Source organism: Bos taurus, chromosome 3 (assembly GCF_002263795.3).
Source record: "Bos taurus isolate L1 Dominette 01449 registration number 42190680 breed Hereford chromosome 3, ARS-UCD2.0, whole genome shotgun sequence".
Classification (NCBI taxonomy): Eukaryota; Metazoa; Chordata; class Mammalia; order Artiodactyla; family Bovidae; genus Bos; species Bos taurus.
In genome coordinates this window covers 105,094,552-105,118,571 of record NC_037330.1, presented here as the reverse complement: position 1 = coordinate 105,118,571, position 24,020 = coordinate 105,094,552, and the positions used below count along the sequence as shown (strand labels likewise).

At 39.0% G+C, this 24,020-nt stretch overlaps 1 protein-coding gene across 17 annotated transcripts in view; it reads right to left on the bottom strand.

Annotated features, from left to right (window-relative positions):
* Window positions 1–24,020, bottom strand: part of SCMH1 (Scm polycomb group protein homolog 1) — a 224,645-nt gene that overhangs the window by 71,073 nt on the left and 129,552 nt on the right. For all 17 annotated transcript variants that reach the window (XM_059884821.1, XM_059884820.1, XM_059884819.1 and 14 more), the window contains one exon: window positions 22,338–22,581. In XM_059884821.1, coding sequence (XP_059740804.1) covers window positions 22,338–22,581 — 244 coding nt within the window. The remainder of the gene's footprint in view (window positions 1–22,337; window positions 22,582–24,020) is intronic.

Here is a 24,020-nt window from a genome sequence, read left to right as displayed (position 1 = left end):
AAAAATTTAAATTAACAAAAGCATGTTGATACAACATATTTCAAAGGAAAAAAATTCATTGAGAATGGTATTGTTTTATATTTTCAGAAAACTCTTTAATCTCTGACCTAATAGCAGACAGCTGGATTCTCTGCTTCTGCATTTAATTGCCAGTATGCATCATTTTGGTTGAAATACATGAAGCATACAAAGAAAATCCAGATTCATGGAGACATGTAGTTGGAAAAATTTTAAATAAAATTATCAGGTAATTGTGGATATCCTCCTCTGATACTGTGTTAAAACTCAGTAATTTTCCTAAATATTAGTTGAAACATAGAATCTGAGGCCATACAGTGAATTTTTCATATTCTGTTAATGTTGATATTTGGCAAAACTAATACAATTTGTAAAGTTAAAAAAAAAAACACACAAAAAAAAACCATTGGTCAATCTCACACTTTGAACAGATCTTTTATCCACAAATGATTTTGTAACATTATGCTTTGGTCATTTGGAAAATATTGTTTCACTGAATTATGCAGATTTTCCAATGTTGACACATTTCATTATGCAATATAAAAAATTCACAGTACTTGCTATCATTATAATCCCATCAGAAAAGTCTGTATGCTGCTGCTGCTGCTGCTAAGTCGCTTCAGTTGTGTCCGACTCTGTCTGATCCCATAGATGGCAGCCCAACAAGCTCCTCTGTCCCTGGGATTCTCCAGGCAAGAATACTAGAGTGGGTTGCCATTTCCTTCTCCAATGCATGAAAGTGAAAAGTGAAAGTGAAGTCGCTCAGTCGTGCCCGACTCTTTGCGACCCCATGGACTATAGCCTACCAGGTTCTTCCAACCATGGGATTCTCCAGGCAAGAATACTGGAGTGGATTGCCATTTCCTTCTCCAAAAGTCTGTATAAGTACTAGGAAACTGTTGAGATATGGTGGCAGATACAAGTTTTCCAAAATTCTAATATTCATTTGAATTTTAGCATTGTTGGCAAATGCTATTAGTTTTTTTCCTTGAAGTGACAAGCTCAGTTCACTAATTTTTGGGAAAATGTCTGCCAAATAGCAAATCTGAATAACCAGTCTGCCAGTCATTCTTTTAAGTGAAAATGGTGTTCAATTAAAAAGTGGCTGACAGGTCAATTATACAAGCACTTTTTATTGAGGCAACCACAGTACTTCAGTATGCAGCAGAATTATTTTATCCGTACTTTTTATTTCCTCACGAAAAATCTTAAAAAGATTGAAATCTAACAAAATTAATCAAATTTGGTAAAATTTATATATGTATATGATATAAATAAATTTTGCTGCTTAAGCAAGGGCACTCTTAAGTGAACCTGGATTATTTTTGCCCCCTGCAACACATGTAGTAACATTACTATTACTATAGCTTAGTGTCATTGCTTTTATTTGTGCCAAAGTGCCAGCAGTTGTATGCTTTTATACCATCAATGTAAAAAAACCCAAGGAGAAAGACAAATAGAGTCAGTTCATCATGAAAATAGTTTTAAACTCAGATCCTATGAAAGCATCTTGGGGATGTGATCTAAGGACCACAGTTTGAGAACTGCTGCACTGAACAATTGCTTTTATGCACTTAAACGTCCAGCTCCCCTTGCCAGGAAATAATTTTTTCCCCAGACACCCATATGGTACTATGGTACCTTTCGGAGGTGCTTTCCTTGATCACTCTGTATAAAATAATACCTCCACTTACCCCCTGCCTCCCATACCCCAACTCCTGGTACTTTTCATTTCCCTCTTTCTCTTTATCCTATTTAATCTTTCCACAGAGAAATTATCACTATTTACTTGATTATTTTCTGTCTCTTCCAACTTGCATATAAATTTTTAAGGGCAATCTATTATCTCCACCTACTAGAATTTTCCTTTATACGTGGCAGGTGCTCAATACATCTTAACTGGGTGAATGAATATAACCTATGATTTGATTCTAAGATTCTGGTTTGCTTAGACTTCTTTTTCAGTAGTTCATGTCTTAACTCCCTAGTAGAATAAAAACTCCAAGAACAAGCTAATCTACATTCCACATAGTCCCCCCAAAGATTCTGGCACAGGCCTTGGACATATTATGTGCATTCCCTTCCCCAGGGAATACTTGCAATATTACAACTCTGAGTAATGGCTATTTCCAAAAGACAGCACACATGTGGAATGGTAGACAACTGGCAGAATATTTGACTACTTCTTTCTGGTTTGCAACAATTTCTATTGTAGGAACACATATAAAAATGATGATATCTTGGCTCCCTGGCTCTGGGTTTCCTATCCAAATATATGCTGGGAGTAAAAAAGTCATTCTGATGCTGCTTTCTGGTTGGTTTTAAGCAGAAGGTTCTTGGTTGAACACACAAATCACAAATATATGTTTCAAAAATGAGAAGACTAGGCTCTGGCAGCCAAGATCCTTAAAAATACTCAATTTCTTTGACTTGTATTTCTGGGAACCAACGAGGCTTCCCTGGTGGCTCAGCACTAAAGAATCTGCATGCAAAGCAGGAAACACAGGTTTGATCCCTGGGTCAAGAAGATCCCCTGGGAAAGGAAATGGCAACTCACTCTAGTATTCTTGCCTGGGAAATCTCATGGGCAGAGGAGCCTGGGGGGCTACATATAGTCCATGGTCACTGAAGAGTCAGACATGACTGAGAGACTAAACAACAACAAATCTGAAGCACATGCTTCTTAGAATTGAAACATGCTTAAATATGTTTATCAAAGCATCACTGTAAAAGAATTTTAGAGCACCAAACCAAGGGAATAATTAGGCAAACAACTGCATATCCATTCAACTAAATTATGTAATCACTAAAAATGATGACTATAAAGACTTTGGAATAACAGAACAAGGGAAATGATATAATGTTAAGTGAAAAACAATATAAAATTTAACATATAATTAAGCTGTATTTCAAAGTATTATTTCTAAAGACTAAAAATCAGAATAAAATATACAAATAGCTAACAATGGCAAAGGAGAGGAGGAAGGTGGGAAATTCAGAATAAGTGACTAGGTCCAGTAACAACAAACACTAACCTTCCATGCCTATTTCAATTACTAATCAGATAATATACCTAAAACAGAATCTTAATATATTAAGTGCTGAAGGTAGCTTACATATCTTTTTTTTTAGCTTAATCTTTTTTTTTTTTTGATAGATGGAGAAACTAGAGATTATAGGAAAAAAATACTTGCTCATGATCTTCCAGGATGTTAATGGCTAAGCTGGAGCTGGAACCATGGACATTTGAACATGATGTGTGATTCTGAGGAAGTTACTTAATTTCTTTGCATTGTTGTTTCTTTATTTGTAAAACAGATAATAGTACTTTCCGAATGTGTTACTGTTATGATTATACAAAATAACATACGATGAGACTACTATGGCACTGGCCACATAGTGACCACAAACATTAGAGCCTCTTTCCTTCTAACTGCTACATGGGAGGCAGAAGAGCAGAATAAAATGGGGAGGATTAGAAAAAGAAAGATAAAGAGGAAAGCAGCCAAGGGGTACCCAAGGCAGAACAATGCTTGAGATCTGTTGGTTGTGTGACTCTGAATCATTGTTTCAGTAGACGACAGTCAATGGGAATCCTGTCCTAAGACCAGAGTGAGCCCACTTGAGTTGATGAAGAGTGTGGACAAGTCAGTGTCTTGCCTCCTTCTCCTCACCTTTTGCTCATCCCTCTCAGGCTAGTAATTAGAATAAAATCATTCTGATGGTCTCCATTTCACAGGGGGTAATTTGGGCAGTATCTGTGACCAGCTGTGATAGGGACCCCACATACTAGCAGCAATTTCCAGCCCTTTAACCTAGTTCACCGAAATGCCTATTTCTTCACATGCTAGTTTTTAATAACTCTGAGAACCTTTAATTCTGGTCCAAACTTGGCAATGTGCAATATGGCTAAGTATAGAAAAGGGAAGTATATATTAATTAGAATAATAGATGCACAGTAATTATTTCAGTCCTTGAAATAAAAGGTTAACTAGAAATCAAGTTAGCCTGTCAGAATCTGGCTCAGAGTACTGTACCTTTAAGGATGGGAGAAACTGTATCTTTCATCACAAATTCACTTGGACAACTAGCCTTCTAGTTTTTTAACTTTGTTGACTGATTTCAGATTAGTTTCCTGGTTTTTATACTACCTAAGCCTAGATCTGGCATTTTCTGCTGATGACACAGTCTATCTCTAACTCTGTATTTATTCTATTTAGTTTATTTTAGTTTGACATCCACAGAGAAGGCGATGGCACCCCACTCCAGTACTCTTCCTTGGAAAATCCCATGGATGGAGGAGCCTCGTAGGCTGCAGTCCATGGGGTTGCTAAGAGTCGGGCACGACTGAGCGACTTCACTTTCACTTTTCACTTCCATGCACTGGAGAAGGAAATGGCAACCCACTCCAGCATTCTTGCCTGGAGAATCTCAGGGACGGGGGAGCCTGGTGGGCTGCCGTCTATGCGGTCGCACAGAGTCGGACACGACTGAAGCGACTTAGCAGCAGCAGTAGCAGTCTGACATCAAAGTCCATGCATCTCCCAGCATCTCCCCAGCATTTCAGTCTGCTTCCAGTTCAAAGATTCTTTAACACTAAAAGCATAAAAGAATGTGGCTCAAAAAAGAAAATGCCTTTTCCCAGAAAAATTGTCCTCTGAATGTCTCAAATTCATTTCTTTCACTCCAACCACTACCTTAAGTCAGATCCTCATTCTCTCTTGCCTTGATCACTGAAATGGCCAACCAACTGGTCTCCTTGCCTCTAATTTACCCTCATCCATCATTACCTCTATCCCTTATCTAACAGGTCATAAAGATCTGTCTAAAAAACAAATATGACCACGTCACTCCTCTGATTAAAACCCTTCTATGGTCTCTTCTAACTTTCGGGGTAAAGTCTCTTCTGAACAGGCCCTGCTTATTAATTTACATCATCTGGTTTTAGTTTTCCGACATAAGTTATGTTTTAACTTTCAGAATAATTTTTTCCCCTTAGCTTGTGCCTTGTACATGTTAGTCCACCTGGAATGCCCTTTTCTATTGCATGTCTAGTTGGCTAACCATTCTAGGCATCCTTCAGCAAATGACACAAATTCCAAGAAGCCTTTCCCAATCTTCCCTATTTTTCACCTATTCAATTTGTATGGTATTATTTTGAACTTTATTTCTGGGTAATTCAAATATTTCCTTCTATTTTTGACAGCAATCTTATAAGCACCTGCTTTTGCAATACACAAAAACTTAAACTCACCTTACTTATAATCATACAAAAACATATCTGATAGCTAACCCAAATAAAACTTGATGAGGTGCTGGGTCTCAATTTCTTTATTTGCAAAATAACAGCTTTAGACTATAAAACGATCTATATTTTTGAGAGCTTAGTATATGTTAGATGTTCTAATACGTGAACTCATTTAACTCCTTACAACAATCATGTGAATAGGAACTATTACTGCCTTTAACTTATAAAGAAACTAAGACAGTGTTAAATAACTTGTTCAAAGTCACACAGCTAGCAAATCTCTAAAAAGATCCATTTTGAAACTTTGATGAGAATTCTACGGTTCTAAAAAATACCCAGATCTGACAAAGAGAAAACAGTAGCAAATATGGTAGATATTAATCCAACTATATCAATAATTACTTTGCCCAACAATGGTTTATATGCATCAATTAAAAGATTGCCAAAGTGGATCAAAAAAAAAAATACCCAGATCTAAATAAGATGTAGAAGAAAGTCAAATGAGCAACTGTTTCTACCTTATATTTTATTTATCTATATCTCATGGCAACTCACTCCAGTGTTCTTGCCTGGAGAATCCCAGGGACGAAGGAGCCTGGTGGGCTGCCATCTATGGGGTCGCACAGAGTCGGACACGACTGAAGCAACTTAGCAGCAGTAGCAGCATCTCCTCTAATAAATTATGTTTCCTGCTGTACATGCATTAGAAACTCAGTGAATATTTCTGAATGAGTTTACTGAATTCTCAGTTTTTAGCATCATGTATTTCACTGAAAGCCAGGTGTAGGCCTACAAATATTACTGGGAAAGATAAAAAACTCCAATTTCTCCTCAGTGTTAATGTGGAAAACAAAATTAACACCGTTCTATCAGTCTTGGTGAGGCTGGGGCTTAACTTACAACAAGTTAGTCTAGGCCTCCCTGGTGGTGCTGGTGTAAGGACCCGCCTGCCAGTGCAGGAGACGTAAGAGATGGGTTTGACCCCTGGGTCGGGAAGATCCCCTGGAGGAGGAAATGACAACTTACTCCAGTATTCTGCATGGAGAATCCCATGGCCAGAGGAGCCTGGCGGGCTACGGTCCATAGCGCTGCAGAGAGTCAGAAACGACTGAAGTGACTTAGTGCGTGCACGTGCACGTGCACACACACACACACGTTAGTCAAGATGAGAATATTATTTTATTTTTGATATGGTTAACATAATTTTGGAAACAAAAACACACATAAACAAATATGAGAAAAAAGAAAAAAAGGTGTGGTAATATGTTGTCACTAAAAGGCACAAGTACTCTAAGCCCCGTCCAAATAGGCTTCTAGGCCATATAAAGCAGAGAGTCGGACTACCAGTTGCTATACCAGCACTGGGAAGAAAGGTCAGGGAAACCAGGATGCACTCAAAATATCCTGGGTGAGGGAGTCCTTGATGGCTTTTCCACTCCCTTTTATTTCCACAAAAGTTAAATTTCTTAGGAATACCTCAATTGGCACAGCTGACTGCACAACTATATATACAGGTGGTTCCACTCTATTATGAATGACTTCTCCTGTGAGAACTATTGTATTTCATTTTCTGTGGCTGAACAGCTGGCAGTAACTAGCCTAGAAAACTAACTTCCCTTGTCCAGATGTATAGTAACTAGTTACTGGTGTTTTGCAGAATTTATTTCCCAATCTTGATCTTTCTCACTAGACTCCCAACACACATTCCAAACTCATCCAAACCCCCGGCTGCTGGGGTAAAAAAGGCCCCTGGAGTTTCTGATAGATTCCACTATGCATTTCCAAAATCACAGATGGAAACTCCTTGTATGAGAATCACACTTTGCAATTCTCAAAGAGCCTTAACATTCATTAATTCACTCAATCTTATTCACAATTATCTCAGACTTCTTTACCTAATGGTTATTTCTAAAACTCCTTTGAGGCATGGAGAAGTGAAGTGTGGTGTAACAGAAAGAAAAGGATTTTGAAGTCAGAAACCATTAGGTTCAAATTCTTGCAAATCACTTAACTTCTCTGAGCTATGAGCTATTATGAGGTTTACTTGAGATAAAGTTTGAGGATATGGATATAATAAACACTGCATCTGATACGACCTCCTTAGGTCAGGATTCAGCAGATTTTAGTTCTTATTCCTCTCAGGAAACTTCCTGAGCCTCAGTTTCTTCAAAGGTAAAAGAAAGTCATATGCCCCATAGTGGGTTTGTGAGATTCACTGAATAATGTATCAAAGGGTCTGCTGTATCATAGATCTTATATCAATCAGTTCAGTCACTCAGTTGTGTCCGACTCTTTGCGACTCCATGGACTTCACCAACTCCCAGAGTTTGCTCAAACTCAAGTCCATCGAGTCAGTGATGCTATCCAACCATCTCATCCTCTGTCATCCCCTTCTCCTCCTGCCTTCAATCTTTCCCAGCATCAGGGTCTCTTCCAATCAGTCAGTTCTTCACATCATGTGGCCAAAGTATTGGAGTTTCAGCTTCAACATCAGTCCTTCCAATGAATATTCAGGACTGATTTCCTTTAGGATTCACTGGTTTGATTTTCTTGCAGTATGCAAGGAGATGGCTGCAAAGGGACTCTCAAGAGTCTTCTCAAACACCACAGTTCAAAAGCATCAATTCTCTGGCACTCAGCTTTCTTTTTTTTTTTTCTTCTTCTTCCTGTTTATATTTATTTATTTATTTATTTTCTAATTTTATTTTTAAACTTTACATAATTGTATTAGTTTTGCCAAATATCAAAATGAATCCGCCACAGGTATACATGTGTTCCCCATCCCGAACCCTCCTCCCTCCTCCCTCCCCATACCATCCCTCTGGGTCATCCCAGTGCACCAGCCCCAAGCATCCAGCATCGTGCATCGAACCTGGACTGGCAACTCGTTTCCTACATGATATTTTACATGTTTCATTGCCATTCTCCCAAATCTTCCCACCCTCTCCCTCTCCCACAGAGTCCATAAGACTGTTCTATACATCAGTGTCTCTTTTGCTGTCTCATACACCGGGTTATTGTTACCATCTTTCTAAATTCCATATATATGCATTAGTATACTGTATTTATGTTTTTCCTTCTGGCTTACTTCACTCTGTATAATAGGCTCCAGTTTCATCCACCTCATCAGAACTGATTCAAATGTATTCTTTTTAATGGCTGAGTAATACTCCATTGTGTATATGTACCACAGCTTTCTTATCCATTCATCTGCTGATGGGCATCTAGGTTGCTTCCATGTCTTGGCTATTATAAACAGTGCTGCGATGAACATTGGGGTACACGTGTCTCTTTCCCTTCTGGTTTCCTCAGTGTGTATGCCCAGCAGTGGGGTTGCTGGATCATAAGGCAGTTCTATTTCCAGTTTTTTAAGGAATCTCCACACTGTTCTCCATAGTGGCTGTACTAGTTTGCATTCCCACCAACAGTGTAAGAGGGTTCCCTTTTCTCCACACCCTCTCCAGCATTTATTATTTGTAGACTTTTGGATCGCAGCCATTCTGACTGGTGTGAAATGGTACCTCATAGTGGTTTTGATTTGCATTTCTCTGATAATGAGTGATGTTGAGCATCTTTTCATGTGTTTGTTAGCCATCTGTATGTCTTCTTTGGAGAAATGTCTATTTAGTTCTTTGGCCCATTTTTTGATTGGGTCGTTTATTTTTCTGGAGTTGAGCTGTAGGAGTTGCTTGTATATTTTTGAGATTAGTTGTTTGTCGGTTGCTTCATTTGCTATTATTTTCTCCCATTCTGAAGGCTGTCTTTTCACCTTGCTAATAGTTTCCTTTGATGTGCAGAAGCTTTTAAGGTTAATTAGGTCCCATTTGTTTATTTTTGCTTTTATTTCCAATATTCTGGGAGGTGGGTCATAGAGGATCCTGCTGTGATGTATGTCGGAGAGTGTTTTGCCTATGTTCTCCTCTAGGAGTTTTATAGTTTCTGGTCTTACGTTTAGATCTTTAATCCATTCAGCTTTCTTTATAGTCCAACTCTCACATCCAAACATGACTACTGGAAAAACCAAAGCTTTAACTAGACAGACCTTTGTTGGCAAAGTAATGTCTCTGCTTTTTAATATGCTGTCTAGGTTGGTCAGAGCTTTTCTTCCAAGGAGCAAGTGTCTTTTAATTTCATGGCTGCAGTCACCATCTGCAGTGATTTTGGAGCCCCCCAAAATAAAGTCTGTCACTGTTTCCATTGTTTCTCCATCTATTTGCCATGAAGTGATGAGACTGGATGCCATGATATTAGCTTTCTGAATGTTGAGTTTTAAGCCAGCTTTTTCACTCTCCTCTTTCACTTTCATCAAGAGTTCTCCTTCACTTTCTTCCTTAAGGGTAGTGTCATCTGCATATCTGAGGTTATTGATATTTCTCCTGGCAATCTTGATTCCAGCTTGTGCTTTATCCAGCCTGGCATTTTGCATGATGTACTCCTGTATGGGTTTGGTAAATGTTAACTTCCTTTCCTATGAAAATGGTTGCTCATTGAACATCCTTCTAAACAACATTATGGGCTTCCCAGATGGCTGAGTGGTAAAGAATCCACCTGCCAATGCAGGAGCCGCAGGAGACTTGGGTTCAATCCTTGGGTTGGGAAAATCCCTTGGAGGAGGAAACGGCAGCCCACTCCAATATTCTTGCCAGGATAATTCCATGGGCCTGATGGTATCACAAACAGTCAGACACGACTGAGCAACTAACCACGCGTGCAAACAACATTATAAAACAAAATTAATTTAATACAATACTAAATATCAGATACAAAAAAGGTTACATATATTTTGTGACCTATAGTCTTTGTTTTGTAGAAAATTTAGAATTGAGGTTATGATTTAAATCCAATGCTTTTAAATTTTGTTTTATATTGGATTGCAGTGGATCAGGTGTACAGCAAAGCAATTCAGGCATACATAGACACATATCCACTCTATTTCAGATTCCTTCCCCATTTAGGTTATTAAAGAATACTGAGTAGAGTTCTCTGTGCTTTACAGTACGTGTAACCTACATTTTTTGGAACTTTCATGGGAAGGTCCAAATAATTCTGAATCTATAGTTGTTGTTCAGTCACTAAGTCATGTCTGACCCTTTGTGACCCAATGAACTGCAGCACACCAGGCTTCCCTGTCTGTTACTATCTCTCAGAGTTTGCTCAAACTCATGTCCCGTGAGTTTGTGATGCTATCAAACCATTTCATCCTCTGTCACCCCCTTCTTTTTCCAATGAGTCAGCTCTTTGCATCAGGTGGCCAAAGTATTGGAGCTTCAGCATCAGTCCTTCCAATGAATATTCAGGGTTGATTTCCTTTAGGATTGACTGGTTTGATTTCCACGCTGTCCAAGGGACTCCCAAAAGTATTCTCCAGCACCCCAGTTCGAAAGCATCAATTCTTCAGTGCTCAGCCTTCTTTGTGGTCCAACTCTCGCATCTGTACATGACTGTTGGAAAAACCATAGCTTTTGCTGTATGGACCTTTGTCAGAAAATCTACAGTATACTCTGAATTTTAAATCTACAATATACTCTGAATTTTAAATCTACAGTATACTCTGAATATTGGCCATGTGTACATGACTGAATTCAATTCTAGGGCAGGCTTCCGTGTTTCTACAGAGCAGATATTATATCTTCCTTACTGATTTGAATCAAGAAAAGTTATCATGGAGAAAAAAGAGGAATTCTCCTATTTGATGAAAACTTTTACTGAGGAAAATACTTGGTTTATTACAACTTGGGTACTGTGATAAAAGATAAGTGTAAAAGCACTTTCTAAATCTTGTGAATTACCACTGTATCCCTCAGTCTTAAAAAAAAAGATCAGAAAACCCCCTTACCTAACATGACCATTATGTCCTGAAGTTTGATTCAATTTGTGCTGAGACTCAATAAGGGGTTAATTAAACATCTACTGTGACCATTTGAGAATATAAAAATTTTAAAAGTGCAATCCCTTATTTTCAACTCTTCAACAAGTTAGGTCACAGTATAGTTACTTTTTAAGGGAAGCTAGAGTGCCACTCTATTCTGCACTAGCTGGACCATTCCCAACATTGGAGCTTATTCTTAAGAACAACATCAACCAAAACGGATCAAGAAGAGAGTTCAAGCTGATGAGGGCCTTAGAAACTATCTAATTTCAGAAATATATGAGGAAAAAAAAAGACCTTGAGGAACAAGAGTATCAAGAGTGCTCTGAAAAGGTTTAAAGTAAAACAAGAAACAAAATTAGAGCCAAATGACAGACACTGGGGGAAAGCAGATTTCAGCTCAAAATTAAAAAGAACACTTTTACCCATTAAAGCTATCATAAATGGAAGGAATGTGCTCCTTTGGGAGGGTACAATCTCCCTGTCTTTGGAAGAATTCTAGTAAGGGATATATGAGTATTTACAGAATATGCTCTCAAGGAGCATCCTGAATTAGGTGGGACATTGAATTTGAGGACTTCTGAGGTTTCCTCTAAGCCTGAGATTCTAGGATCCTATGACTTTTTACATTCCCGACATCTCATATTTCATAGTAAGGTAACAAACTGTATCTTAACCAAAGTCACTTCTAGATAGGTGATAATATGGTCAAGAGTGACTCTGAATTCTTTACATATTGGAAAGATGTTGAGCTCATATTAGTGGATACAAGTTTTCCAAGATCCTAATATTTACTTGTAAGTTTATAATTTTACAGGTTGTCCTTCTTGAAGTGACCTTCTCACTTAATATTGGAGAAAGTGTCTGCCAAACAGTCAAGTCAGTTGTTCCGTTAAATAAAGATGATGTTCCATGAAAAAAGTAGCTACTTCAGTTTGCAACTCTAACAGTCACATAAGTGCCTCACTTCTTCCTGGGACAACATTATATTTGATTATTTTAAGGATGGAGAAACTGAACTCACGAGGTTAAAAGACTTGTCAAAGGACACACAGTTAAAGCTAGGATTTGAACCTAGATCTTTCGGTCTCCAAAGTCCATACTCTTTTCACTAACTTCGGACTTCTATGTCTCCAATAATCCGTAGTTAGAGGATTCTTAACTGCCTCCAGAGAATTCATTACCAGATTTTTCCTCTTTACAGTAACAAAACAGCATATGTAATTGGAAACTGATTCATAAGTCCAGCTTGTGTGTGTGTGTGCACGCACGCGTGCATGTGGGTCCACATGACACAGAACATGAACAATGGAAAAGAAAAAAAACGGGGAAATCCATTTGGTTTATCAGTTTCCTGGACTGGGATCGTGTTTTCATTCACAGCAGCGTATCACTGGCCTTGGCATAGTAATTTAGAGGATGTGTTCCTTATTAGGTTTGCTCAACTTGGCTGGGTTCAGCTATATACTGCCAGCTGGGCTGATGCCAAAGCTGAAACTCCACTGCTTCAAATTCCAGTTCACATAAAAAAGCATGGGTTGCCTCCTGCTCCTATCCAGCTGAGTTAACACGTTCAGTTCCCCACATCTAGGTCTTTCTCTCCCTCCTGATTCTTATTCCCACAGCATGAATAAAGGACTTCTGAAACCAAAAAGACATTTAACATTTCCCTAAGGCCTTCTCCGATGGATAAATCTGTGGAGAGTAGGAAGAACAGAAGGAAGATAAAATTACCCACAATAGGCCCAGAGCCAACCTCAAAAGCCTTACATTACTGAGACTCAAAGCAGTGTCTGGGGCAACAGGTAAGAGGATTCAGGAACAATTTCAGCAAGTGGAGAGCTATATTCTCAGAAGATGGTCCGCTAATGTGTCTGGTCAAGTCTAAGCTGCTTAAAGAGGCGACATAAAAGTACACTGCGATGAAGCACCTGCCGGTCAGCCATGTAGTCAAATGAACACACTCCACCTTTCCTTAGCATAGGACAATTTAAAAAACTTACAGTCAAACTCCTGCCTTCCTGCCATATCACCCTCATAATCTCCTGTTTTTCTTTGCTACATTTAAGAGTTTGCCCAGTTTTCCTCATCTTCCTGATATATTAGGTTGGCCAAAAAGTTCGTTCAACTTGAACCAATTTTTTGGCCAACCTAATACATGAAAGTTTATATTTTGTTTGTCTCCTAGTAAGTCATTACTGAGATTCAGAAAATCTCATTTGTAATTGTAGTATTTCCTCAAAAATTAAGGGGGAAAATGTAAAATACAGAGTTTATATTACTGGTTTTCAATATGACTTTACTAACCACCTACACTTATCATGGCAAATAGATGGGGAAAATGTGGAAACAGATTGGATTTCATTTTCCTGGGCTCCAAAATCACTGCGTATGGTGAGTGCAGCCACAAAATTAAAAGACACTTGCTCCTTGGAGGAATAGCTATGTCAAACCTAGACAGTGTTTTAAAAGGCTGAGACATCACTTTTTCAACAAAGGTCCATATAGTCAAAGCTATGGTTTTTCCAACCTAGACAGCATATTAAAAAGCAGAGACATTACTTTGTAAACAAAGGTCCATCTCGTCAAGGCTATGGTTTTTCCAGTAGTCAGGTATGGATGTGAGAGCTGGACTATAAAGAAAGCTGAGTGCCGAAGAATTGATGCTTTTGAACTGTGGTGTTGGAGAAGACTCTTGAAGAGTCCCTTGGACTGCAAGGAGATCCAACTAGTCCAACCTAAAGAAAATCAGTCCTGGGTGTTCACTGGAAAGACTGAAGTTGAAGCTGAAACTCCAATACTTTGGCCACCTCATGTGAAGAAGTGACTCATTTGAAAAGACCGTGATGCTGGGAAAGATTGAGGGCAGGAGGAGAAGGGGACAACAGAGGATAAGATGGTTGGATGGCATCACCAACTCAATGGACATGGGTTTGGGTAGACTCCGGGGGTTGGTGATGGACTGGGAAGTCTGGCGTGCTGCAGTTCATGGGGTTGCAAAAAGTCGGACATGACTGAGCGACCGAACTGGAATAGTTTCTCCAGTAGTCATGTATGGATGTGAGATTTGGACCATAAAGAAGGCTGAGCACGAAAGAATTGACACTTTCAAACTGTGGTGCTGGAGAAGACTCTTGAGAGTCCCTTGGACAGCAAGGAGATCAAACCAGTCAATCCTAAAGGAAATCAACCCTGAGTATTCATTGGAAGGACTGATGCTGAAGTTGAAGCTCTGATACTTTGGCCACCTGATGCGAAGAGCTGACTCACTGGAAAAGACCCTGATGCTGGAAAAAATTGAGGGCAAGAGAAGTGGGTAACAGAGGATGAGATGGTTGGATGGCATCACTGACTCAAAGGACATGAATTTGAGGAAACTCAGGGAGAAAGTGATGGATAGAGAAGCCTGGTATGCTGCAGTTCATGAGGTCACAAAGAGTTGGACAAGACTTAGTGACTGAATGACAACAATTAACAACACATTTAAAACAGGGAATTTTCCAAGTTGATATATATTGATGCTGGCACAGTAGGTGTTAACAAAACCTTGTCAGAGAAAACTACATGGATCCACGTATTTTCAAGAAAACAGCAGGTGTGGTCAAATTTATGAACTGCCTAAATCACATCTCACTATTTCCAGGAGTTTGAGAGATGCCAGTTGTTTCATTATACATGCCAGAAAATTGCTACCCCTCTCAGGCATCTGTGGTTGGTGAAGGCAGGAGAGAGAACTGGGCAGGGCCAAGAGCCAGCTTAAGGAAGCTGGAAGAGAGATATGGGGCTTTTCTGTCCCTTGAGCAGATATAATTAGGAGCAGTGAGAGAACCCAGATTCCCTACTTCATAATGTAATGCCACTCATTTAATTTCCTCATATTCCCATTTCTACTTATGTACCATCAGCATACAATCAAGAGAAAAGCAGTTATGGGAGCATTAGTTCACTGTACAAACCTCATCTCATAAATATATTTATTTTTCCTGACCAAAATACAGCACTTAAGTGTCTCTGTGTGCAGTTCCCTTTCCTTGGGATGTCTAGACATCTAAATTCAGATATAACTAACAGACGTGGGGCATCTACTCTGTGCTACATGCATTTGCACACCCATTTTCTCATTTCAACCACTGAATCAACCTGGGAGGTAGGTACTTCTTTACAATCTTCACTGAGCCTAACACTGCTAAGATTGGAAAAAAAGTGAAAGTGTTAGTTGCTCAGTTGTGCTCAACTCTTTGAGACCCTATGGTCTGTAGACTCCTAGGCTCTTCTAATTCATGTCCATGGAATTCTCCAGGCAAGAATACTGGAGTAGGCAGCCATTCCCTTCTTTAGGGCATCTTCCCAATCCAGGGTTCGAACTCAGGTTGCCTGCACTGCAGGCAGATTCTTTACCATCTGAGATACGAGGGAAGATGGGGCTGTTCTACAACTATTGTGTAGATGGATGAATAAAGGCCAGAGTTTCTAGATGCAATTAAAGTACAACACCAAAGCTGGAATAATGACAAAGATATTGTGTGTGTGTGTGTGCGTGTGCGTGTGTGTGTGTGTGTGTGTGTGTGTGTGTGTAGGGAGGAATCGGTATATTCAACAAAGGCAAAGCTCGGAACTAGTTATGTCTGAGAGGGAAAAAGGGAAAACTGCCAAATAGCCAAGCGGCGGTCCTCAGTAAGGGCACTGAAGATTTGATTCACTTATTAATCAACAGGCTCATGCCTTTTCTGACAGGGCTACTGAACACACGTTCTCAGGAGACAGGAAGAATATACCGATTGCTTGAAACTTCCTGTAAAGAGGACATTCTCCTGTTTGTTGTGGCTTAGTAGAAAAAGAATTTGGGTGGAAAGGCAGGGGGTATTCCAGGTGTAAAGGTGTTAAGTGTGTTTTGTGATAGAGAGGTGAGTGAACATGAGTTCAAAGATATCCCTTTCTGGAGATGAGAGCCCTTTGTCACTCTTATTTTTGGCCACAAGTTTCCAAGACTTAAAACAGAACAATAGTTTAAATAAACTTTAATCTGCTTTTAAAATTATAGTAGCCCTCTCACTTTTGTACCTCAGTGAATAATGGCTTTAGATGATGGTGAACAGAAATGAAATCAGAAAATATAGCATGATTTATTTCACTCAATAAGTATTACTGAATAACTACTATGGGCCAAGTGCTGGGGATATAAAGATGAAGTTAATAAATTGGTCCCACTTAACAAGGACTCCAAGTAGACATGAACCCTAACCTTCTAGACAGGGTAGAAAGAATTATGTTCATACTAAAAAACTAGCATTATTTTACAGGCTGCAGGGATAACTTTGTTAAACAAATAAAATAGTTGTGATAGGTGTTGAAATAAACTATAAGAACTTACATTTCAGCTTCTTTATTCAAAGACTATCCCCTCACCTCATGTTATCTTCTCACCACTCTCCACTGGCCTGGGAGTGTAAGTACACACTCACAAAACTATAAACTCTAAAGGCAGGATTCCTACAAATTTATCCAATGACTAGCCCCTAGTCATGACAATATTTAAACCTGAATGAATGGCTGGCTGAAGAAAATCAGGCCATTAGCTGACCAATAGCCTCAGTTGTGTTATTCTTGCCTCTACTTAGTTTTTCCCTGCACAGTTTAGGGTTCCAATTTGACCAATTCTCTCTTTCTGACCCAGAATTCCAAAGTTATTACAGTATAGTTTCCTATGTAGTTTTACAACAGAAAGAGAACATCCATCCATGAAGTATGGGACACACTTTTAAATGTTACACAGAGGAAAAAAGGAAGAGGTATTCTGAAAGTTTTGTTTTTAAGTATCAAATTCTTACTCTCCAGGTCAGAGGAATACTCCTGTGGCACCTTAGGCACAGCACTAAACCAGATTTTGAAATGTTCTCCTTGTGTGACGCCACAGGTAGAAAGGGTAGACCGAAAGGGTAAAGGAGGACTGGTTGACCATTTACTCCAACTGGTGTGCTCGAGGGCCACACTTTTATTGGACCCGCATATCTGCATCAGCAGAGAGAGCAGCCAGACCAAGCTTACACTATATGAAGCACAAGAGACGGGTGTACAGTCCAGAATAATAATATACAATAAAATATATAATAAAAATATAAACATGAAGTAGCTGGGATCCCATTATATAGGAAGCTAAGCTATAATCTGAAACTGTCTTGCCCACCTGCAGTCAGAACAAAGGAGGGGAGTTAATTAGATTATTAAGTGCCTAATTAACATTATAGTCACACCAAGTGGACTGAGCTCTTTATTTGGTTTTTTAATTTTAAAAAGTAAAGTTTACCTCTGTTTTCTTCTAAGTCAGATACAAAAAGAGTGATCAGCTGAAAAAAAAAAAAAAAAAAGCTTCTGCTTTTTATAACCAGTACCCTGGATTAGCTGCAAGCTTAGCATTTGAAGCCCATCAGAAGTGGCTTGGCCCAGGAGTTTAGGACCTAAAAAGGTTTACTACTGGCTTTGCAAAGGAGAAACAGCTAGCATGAAGGATCCCCTTAGAGAGGCAGAGCCCTGTGTGGCTGGGGTACAGAGGTAGGCAGGGGTGAGATGAGCATCTGGGATCAAGTAGAAGATAGTCAAAGAAGTCATCTTTTACTCTCTGTCAAGGCCAGGAGCCTGCACAGTACACAGGGGCACAGGATGCTCAAGGATCACCTAGTTCAATCTCTTGCTTTAGGAATGACTTGCTCCAAGACAAAACAAATTTGTGTCCAGCTGGGACTAGACTTCCGTTCAATTCTCTGATGTTACACTACACTGCTTATGCCAAAACCCAAGGTCTCAAATGAAGTTTTGAAGAGAGCCCAAAGGAGAATGGGAGAGTACAGGGGAAGACTGTGAAGATGATATGGCTAAAGTGATGGCCTTGATAGCGGACCTTACTAAAAATCTCCATGGCTTCTCCCTCTAGACTCAGAGATCAACAGAACTAAGTCACTTAATCCTTTGAACTTTGCTTTTCTTATAAATAGAATGTATCTGACTGTAACACCGAGTTCAAAGTTAGCAAAAGATACAAAGAAATAATGTGTGTAAAAGAACATTAAACGAATATCGGTATTTTTCCTGCTCACTGTGGGCAAGAAACAATTGTATAGTACCTGAATTTTTTAACATTTGCACACTGATGACGAGAAGGTAGAAAAGAAAGAGGAGATAGGATGATTAGAAAGAGAACAGGCTTACACATAGAGAACATCTTGTTTTGTGAAATGAATTGAGTAATCACATTTTTTCCAAGTTGTATCACTTGTTTCTCAGCCAGGACACTGAATGGCCCAAGTTCTGCTATTACTAAAAGCTGCATTATAAAATTAACTGAGGGTATGAGGTGGGGGAGGAGAGAGTTGTTGGAGTAAACAATCCAGCTGCTGGGATAAGGACTGAAGGTCCTTATCTGGAAATGCCAACTGGAATAACCTCCTACCTTCTGAGCTGGTCCTTCTGGTCATCTATTAAAAATCTAAAATCCCCAGAGACACACAGAAGGGAAGGAAAAGAGCCAGCAAACACTCTGGAATCATCAGCCACACGGTGTGCCATATTTCTTATCAGCATGATGTGCAGTCAGAAAAAAAATGTGAGTCCAGAAGACTCTCCTGCTCCTCTGGCTTTTGAGAATCGCCCAATTGCTCTAGGAGACTTACCAGTCAAAATAGCAGAGTTACTCTAACCAAGGAAGTAAGAAACTCAGCCTACTAACTAAATTTGGCTGGGAGCACCAAGGCTTATCCTGTTTTAGTCTTAAGTAAGCAAAAATGACTCCACTGTTGCTCTCAAGACACTCCTTTTCCTGCTATTTCCACAGAGATATTATCTCATAGACTCCGTAGAGGGAGGGCAATGGATGTCTCACACTGACCCCACATTTGTTTCTTGGAGCATTTAGAGGAGTAGCACTTTTCCAAGGCAGAAAGTCTGTCTTCTCTCGTCCATGCTGCCGCCATCTCAAGTTCTCTCCACTCAGTACCACTAACCTAATCCAAGCAACCCTATATTTTCCTTGTCCACAGTCACCATGATACAACCCATTTTCTATCAACCAGCCCAAATGAGGTCTTAAATAACAGCTTTATTGATGTGTACTTTACATACCATAAAATTCACCTTTTAAAGTGCATAATTCATTGTTTTTAGCAAACTCAGAGTTGTGGGACTATCATCCCTGACTTTAGAACATATTCATCATCCCTAAAAGAAATCCCCATTAGCAGTCACTTTCCATTTCCTCTTCTTCCAAAGCCCCTCAGATCAGATCAGTCGCTCAGTCGTGTCCGACTCTTTGCGACCCCATAAACCACTATTTTGTCTCTCGGTTTTGCCTATTCTGGACATTTCATATAACTGCAATTATACAACGTGTGGTCTTTAGTGATTGGCTTTTTCACTTAGCATAACGTTTTTAAGGTACATTTTATGTTGTAGCACAAACCAGTACTTCATTCTTTTTTTTATTGCCAATAAATAAATAATTTATTTCATGTGAATATAACACATTGTGTTCATCTTGTCATCAGATGGACAGTTGGGCTATTTCAATTTTTTGGTCATTATGAATAATGCTGCCATGAAGTTAAAGTTACATTTTTGTGTGGACATATGATTTCCATTCTCTTGGGTATGTACCTACAAGCAGACGTGCTAGGTCACGGATAACTCTATGTTTAACATTTTGAGAAACTTCCAAACTGTTTTCAAAGTGGCTGCAGCAGTTTAGAATCTCACCAGAAACATATGAGAGTTCCAATTTCTCTACATTCTCACCAACACTTATTACTGTCTGTCTTTAGATTATATCTATACCCATGTGGCTTGGATTTGCATTTCCTAAAGGTCCGTCTAGTCAAGGCTATGGTTTTTCCAGTGGTCATGTATGGATGTGAGAGTTGGACTGTGAAGAAGGCTGAGCGCCCAAGAATTGATGCTTTTGAACTGTGGTGCTGAAGAAGACTCTTGAGAGTCCCATGGACTGCAAGGAGATCCAACCAGTCCATTCTAAAGGAGATCAGCCCTGGGATTTCTTTGGAAGGAATGATGCTAAAGTTGAAACTCCAGTACTTTGGCCACCTCATGCGAAGAGTTGACTCATTGGAAAAGACTCTGATGCTGGGAGGGATTGGGGGCAGGAGAAAAAGGGGACAACAGAGGATGAGATGGCTGGATGGCATCACCAACTCGATGGACGTGGGTTTGGGTGAACTCCGGGAGTTGGTGATGGACAGGGAGGCCTGGTGTGCTGTGATTCATGGGGTTGCAAAGAGCTGGACACGACTGAATGACTGAACTGAACTGAAGTGAACTGAATGACTACTGATGTTGAGCATCTTTCCAAGTGCTTACTGACCTTTTGTATATTTCCTTAGGAGAAATGTTTAAGTTCTTTGCTCATCTTCTCAACTGGGTTATTTATCTTTTTTATTGTTGAGTCATACATGCTCTTTTGTATTCTTGGACACAAGTGCAAGTGATTTTTTTTTTTTTAAGTAAATCAGATTTTGTTACTCCTTCTGCTAATTCCCCATTATGTTTAGAATAAAATCCAAATTCTCACTCTGGCTTATAAGGTCCTACATGATTGTGCCACTTTCCCCCTCCCACGGTCCACTGTAGTCAGAGCAGTATTCTTTCTGCCCTTGAAACATAATAAACTCATTCATGTCTCAATACCATTGTAAGTATGTCACATCTGCCTGCTTGGAATTCTCTTTCCTTGCATGGCTTCTTTTTGTCATCAAATTAAAATATCAATCATCTTTTTGGACAATTTTTCCTAAAAAGAAAGTGTATCTGAAAAGCTCCCTCTCCACAAAAAGGAACAGTGAACTTTTGGGGATGATGGATATGTTCATTATCTTGATTAAGGTAATGGTTTCATGGATATATATATATATATATATATATATGTCAAAACTTTTCGAACTGTATACTTTAAATATGTGCAACTTATTTTACTTCAATTATATTCAATAAAGCTGTTACACAAATCCTTTCACAGTTACTATTTTATTATACTTTATTTCCTTAGGAAAAATTGTTTATCTGAAATCATCTTGTTTATTTCTTGATTTAAATGTATATTGACTATCTCATCCCTCTAAAATTAAAGTGTCATGAGGGCACTTGATGAATGCTTTTCATCTTTGTAGCTACTGTATCCTCAGTTTGGCTCACAATTAGGTACTACAGAAATATTTGGCTAATTGAATGAATGAATCTGATAGAGGTTTAGAAATGAAACCCACAGACAACAGGAAGGGTGACTTTCTATTCTCTCAGATTTACCAGTACTTTTAGGAATGAGATTCTTACTATTTATTTTTATTACTCTTACTTATTTCTTACTCTTTATTAAGAGCTACCTCAAACTTTATCCTGGATGTTCTCCAACATCACGATCATCAGAAATATTGACTGTTAACTACTCTGTGGTACTATTCTAGTATTTTATGTATATTTGCCCATTAGTAGCAGTTATTTTAATAATAAGAGTATTATAATAATATAGCATATTACATAGTAATTATAATAAATACTAATAATTATGTTAATATAGAAAAACAGCAGCAGTAATACAATAAAAACACTTGTTTAGCATTTGGTGTTTGCTAGACATTATGTAAACATTTTGCCCAGGTAATCTCATTTATAAAGTAGGTATTCTTTTACAGATGAGGAATTTTGAGGTTTAGAGAGGTCAACTAACTGACCAAAAAGCCACACAGCTGGGAAAAGGCAGAGATGGACTTCAAATCTAAGTCTACCTAACATCTAAGCCCATGGTTTTTCCACTAAACTACAGAGCTGGTTAAGTATTTTTATGTAATATAATGTTACTCCAGCTCAAATACAAAGTTGGGATGTACACCTCAAGAATGATACTATTCAAACTCTGGAACAGTCCAGGAATAAGAGTAAGAGAGATGAGAAGCTAGTTGCCTGAGAATAAACCAAGCTATCTGAGCAAGGAAATTGTACTTTATGCCAAACTCCATGTCTATCCTCAAGTGATGTTTAAATTCTTTCTGTTTCTGACTACTCTTGACTAGATGTTGGTTTTTTACCCTAGTTGCTGGCCCCTGATCCTCCTTTGCTTGTGAGTGAGGTTTACTGGTGAAGGTATGCTGACCATGGGAGATCTAGGTAAGCTCCCTTAGCAACTTGGGTTCCGACTTTACAAGCCTTTACCTTTAGTGCCAGGTGGCTGCAGGTTGTCTCCAGTCAAGGAACACCAGCCCACAGGGAAGATGTCACGGGAGTCGAAGCGGCACCAGTAGTCAAAGGCCCCTCGCCACCCATCGAAAGTGACAAGCACCTCTGAGCCCCGCACTTCCCCAATAGTGGCTGGGCAAATGAAATGAGGGTTCTTCCTGTCCACAGCTTCTAGCTTCATTCCCATTTTGAAGAAGTTGTGAGAAGGTGACGGTGGTTCCTAGATGAGAGACAAGAGATATAGACCTAGACACAAAGAGAGAGGCTATGTATGCCAAGAAACTGGTACTTCATTTGGATGATTAGAAAGTGCTATATAAGATTTACAATGGAACTTTAGACTTTCCTTTAAATGAACTTCAAAGTATACCAAAGTATTACTTTGTTAATTCTAATATTTTGACATCTTTATTTCAGGTCTTTTTTTTTTTTCAAGAAATAAAAGGTAACAGACAAGGCTGAATCCTCCTTTGTGCCCTTCTCCATGAGTATTTTTATACTTTACTATTTGTGTGTGTGTGTGTGTATATATATGTAATTTGCACACTTTAAAATTTTATATAAATAGTATTATAGTGAACATATCATTCTACAACTTGCTTTTTTTGTTCAACACTATGTTTTTGAAATGTACCCATGATGTAAATTTAGCTCTAGTTTAACTGCTAATAGTACTCCATTATATCACAATTTATTTCCTCTCTTTTGACAGACATGCAATATTGTTTTGAATTGTTTACTATTTCAAAAGAGTTTTCACAGCCATTCTTACAGTTGTTTCTTTTTTCATATGTGGGACGATTTTTTTCAGTATGTATACCTAAGAGTAGAATTGTTGGGTTATAGGATGGATATATGGGCTTCCCTGATGGCTCAGATGGTAGAGAATCTGCCTACGATCCAGGAGACCCAGGTTCAATCCCTGGGTTGGGAAGATCCCCTGGAGAAGGGAATGGCTACCCACTCTAGTATTCTTGCCTGAAGAATTCATCTTCCACTTTATTAAATATTGTTAAACTGCCCTCCAAAACAGCTGTAAAACTGTGAACTCTCTCCAGTAGTGTAGCTAGTTTTGGGGTGCTGATTTGCAATGCAGTTGCATAGAGTTCCCAAAAGCTGTTGTATACTCTGTTACCCTTTGTCTTACTGTCTGATCCTATACCAATAACACAGTCTTATTAAATGCGTATCTGGAAGAAAAAGTCCCCCTACTTTGTTATTGTTCACTATTGTTTTGGCTATTCTTTCTCCTCGATCTTTCATACGAAATAGATGGGGAAACAGTGTCAGACTTTATTTTTTGGGGCTCCAAAATCACTGCAGATGGTGACTGCAGCCATGAAATTAAAAGACGCTTACTCCTTGGAAGGAAAGTTATGACCAACCTAGATAGCATATTCAAAAGCAGAGACATTACTTTGCCAACAAAGGTCCATCTAGTCAAGGCTATGGTTTTTCCTGTGGTCATGTATGGATGTGAGAGTTGGACTGTGAAGAAGGCTGAGCACCCTAGAATTGATGCTTTTGAACTGTGGTGTTGGAGAAGACTCTTGAGAGTCCCTTGGACTGCAAGGAGATCCAACCAGTCCATTCTGAAGGAGATCAGCCCTGGGATTTCTTTGGAAGGAATGATGCTAAAGCTGAAACTCCAGTACTTTG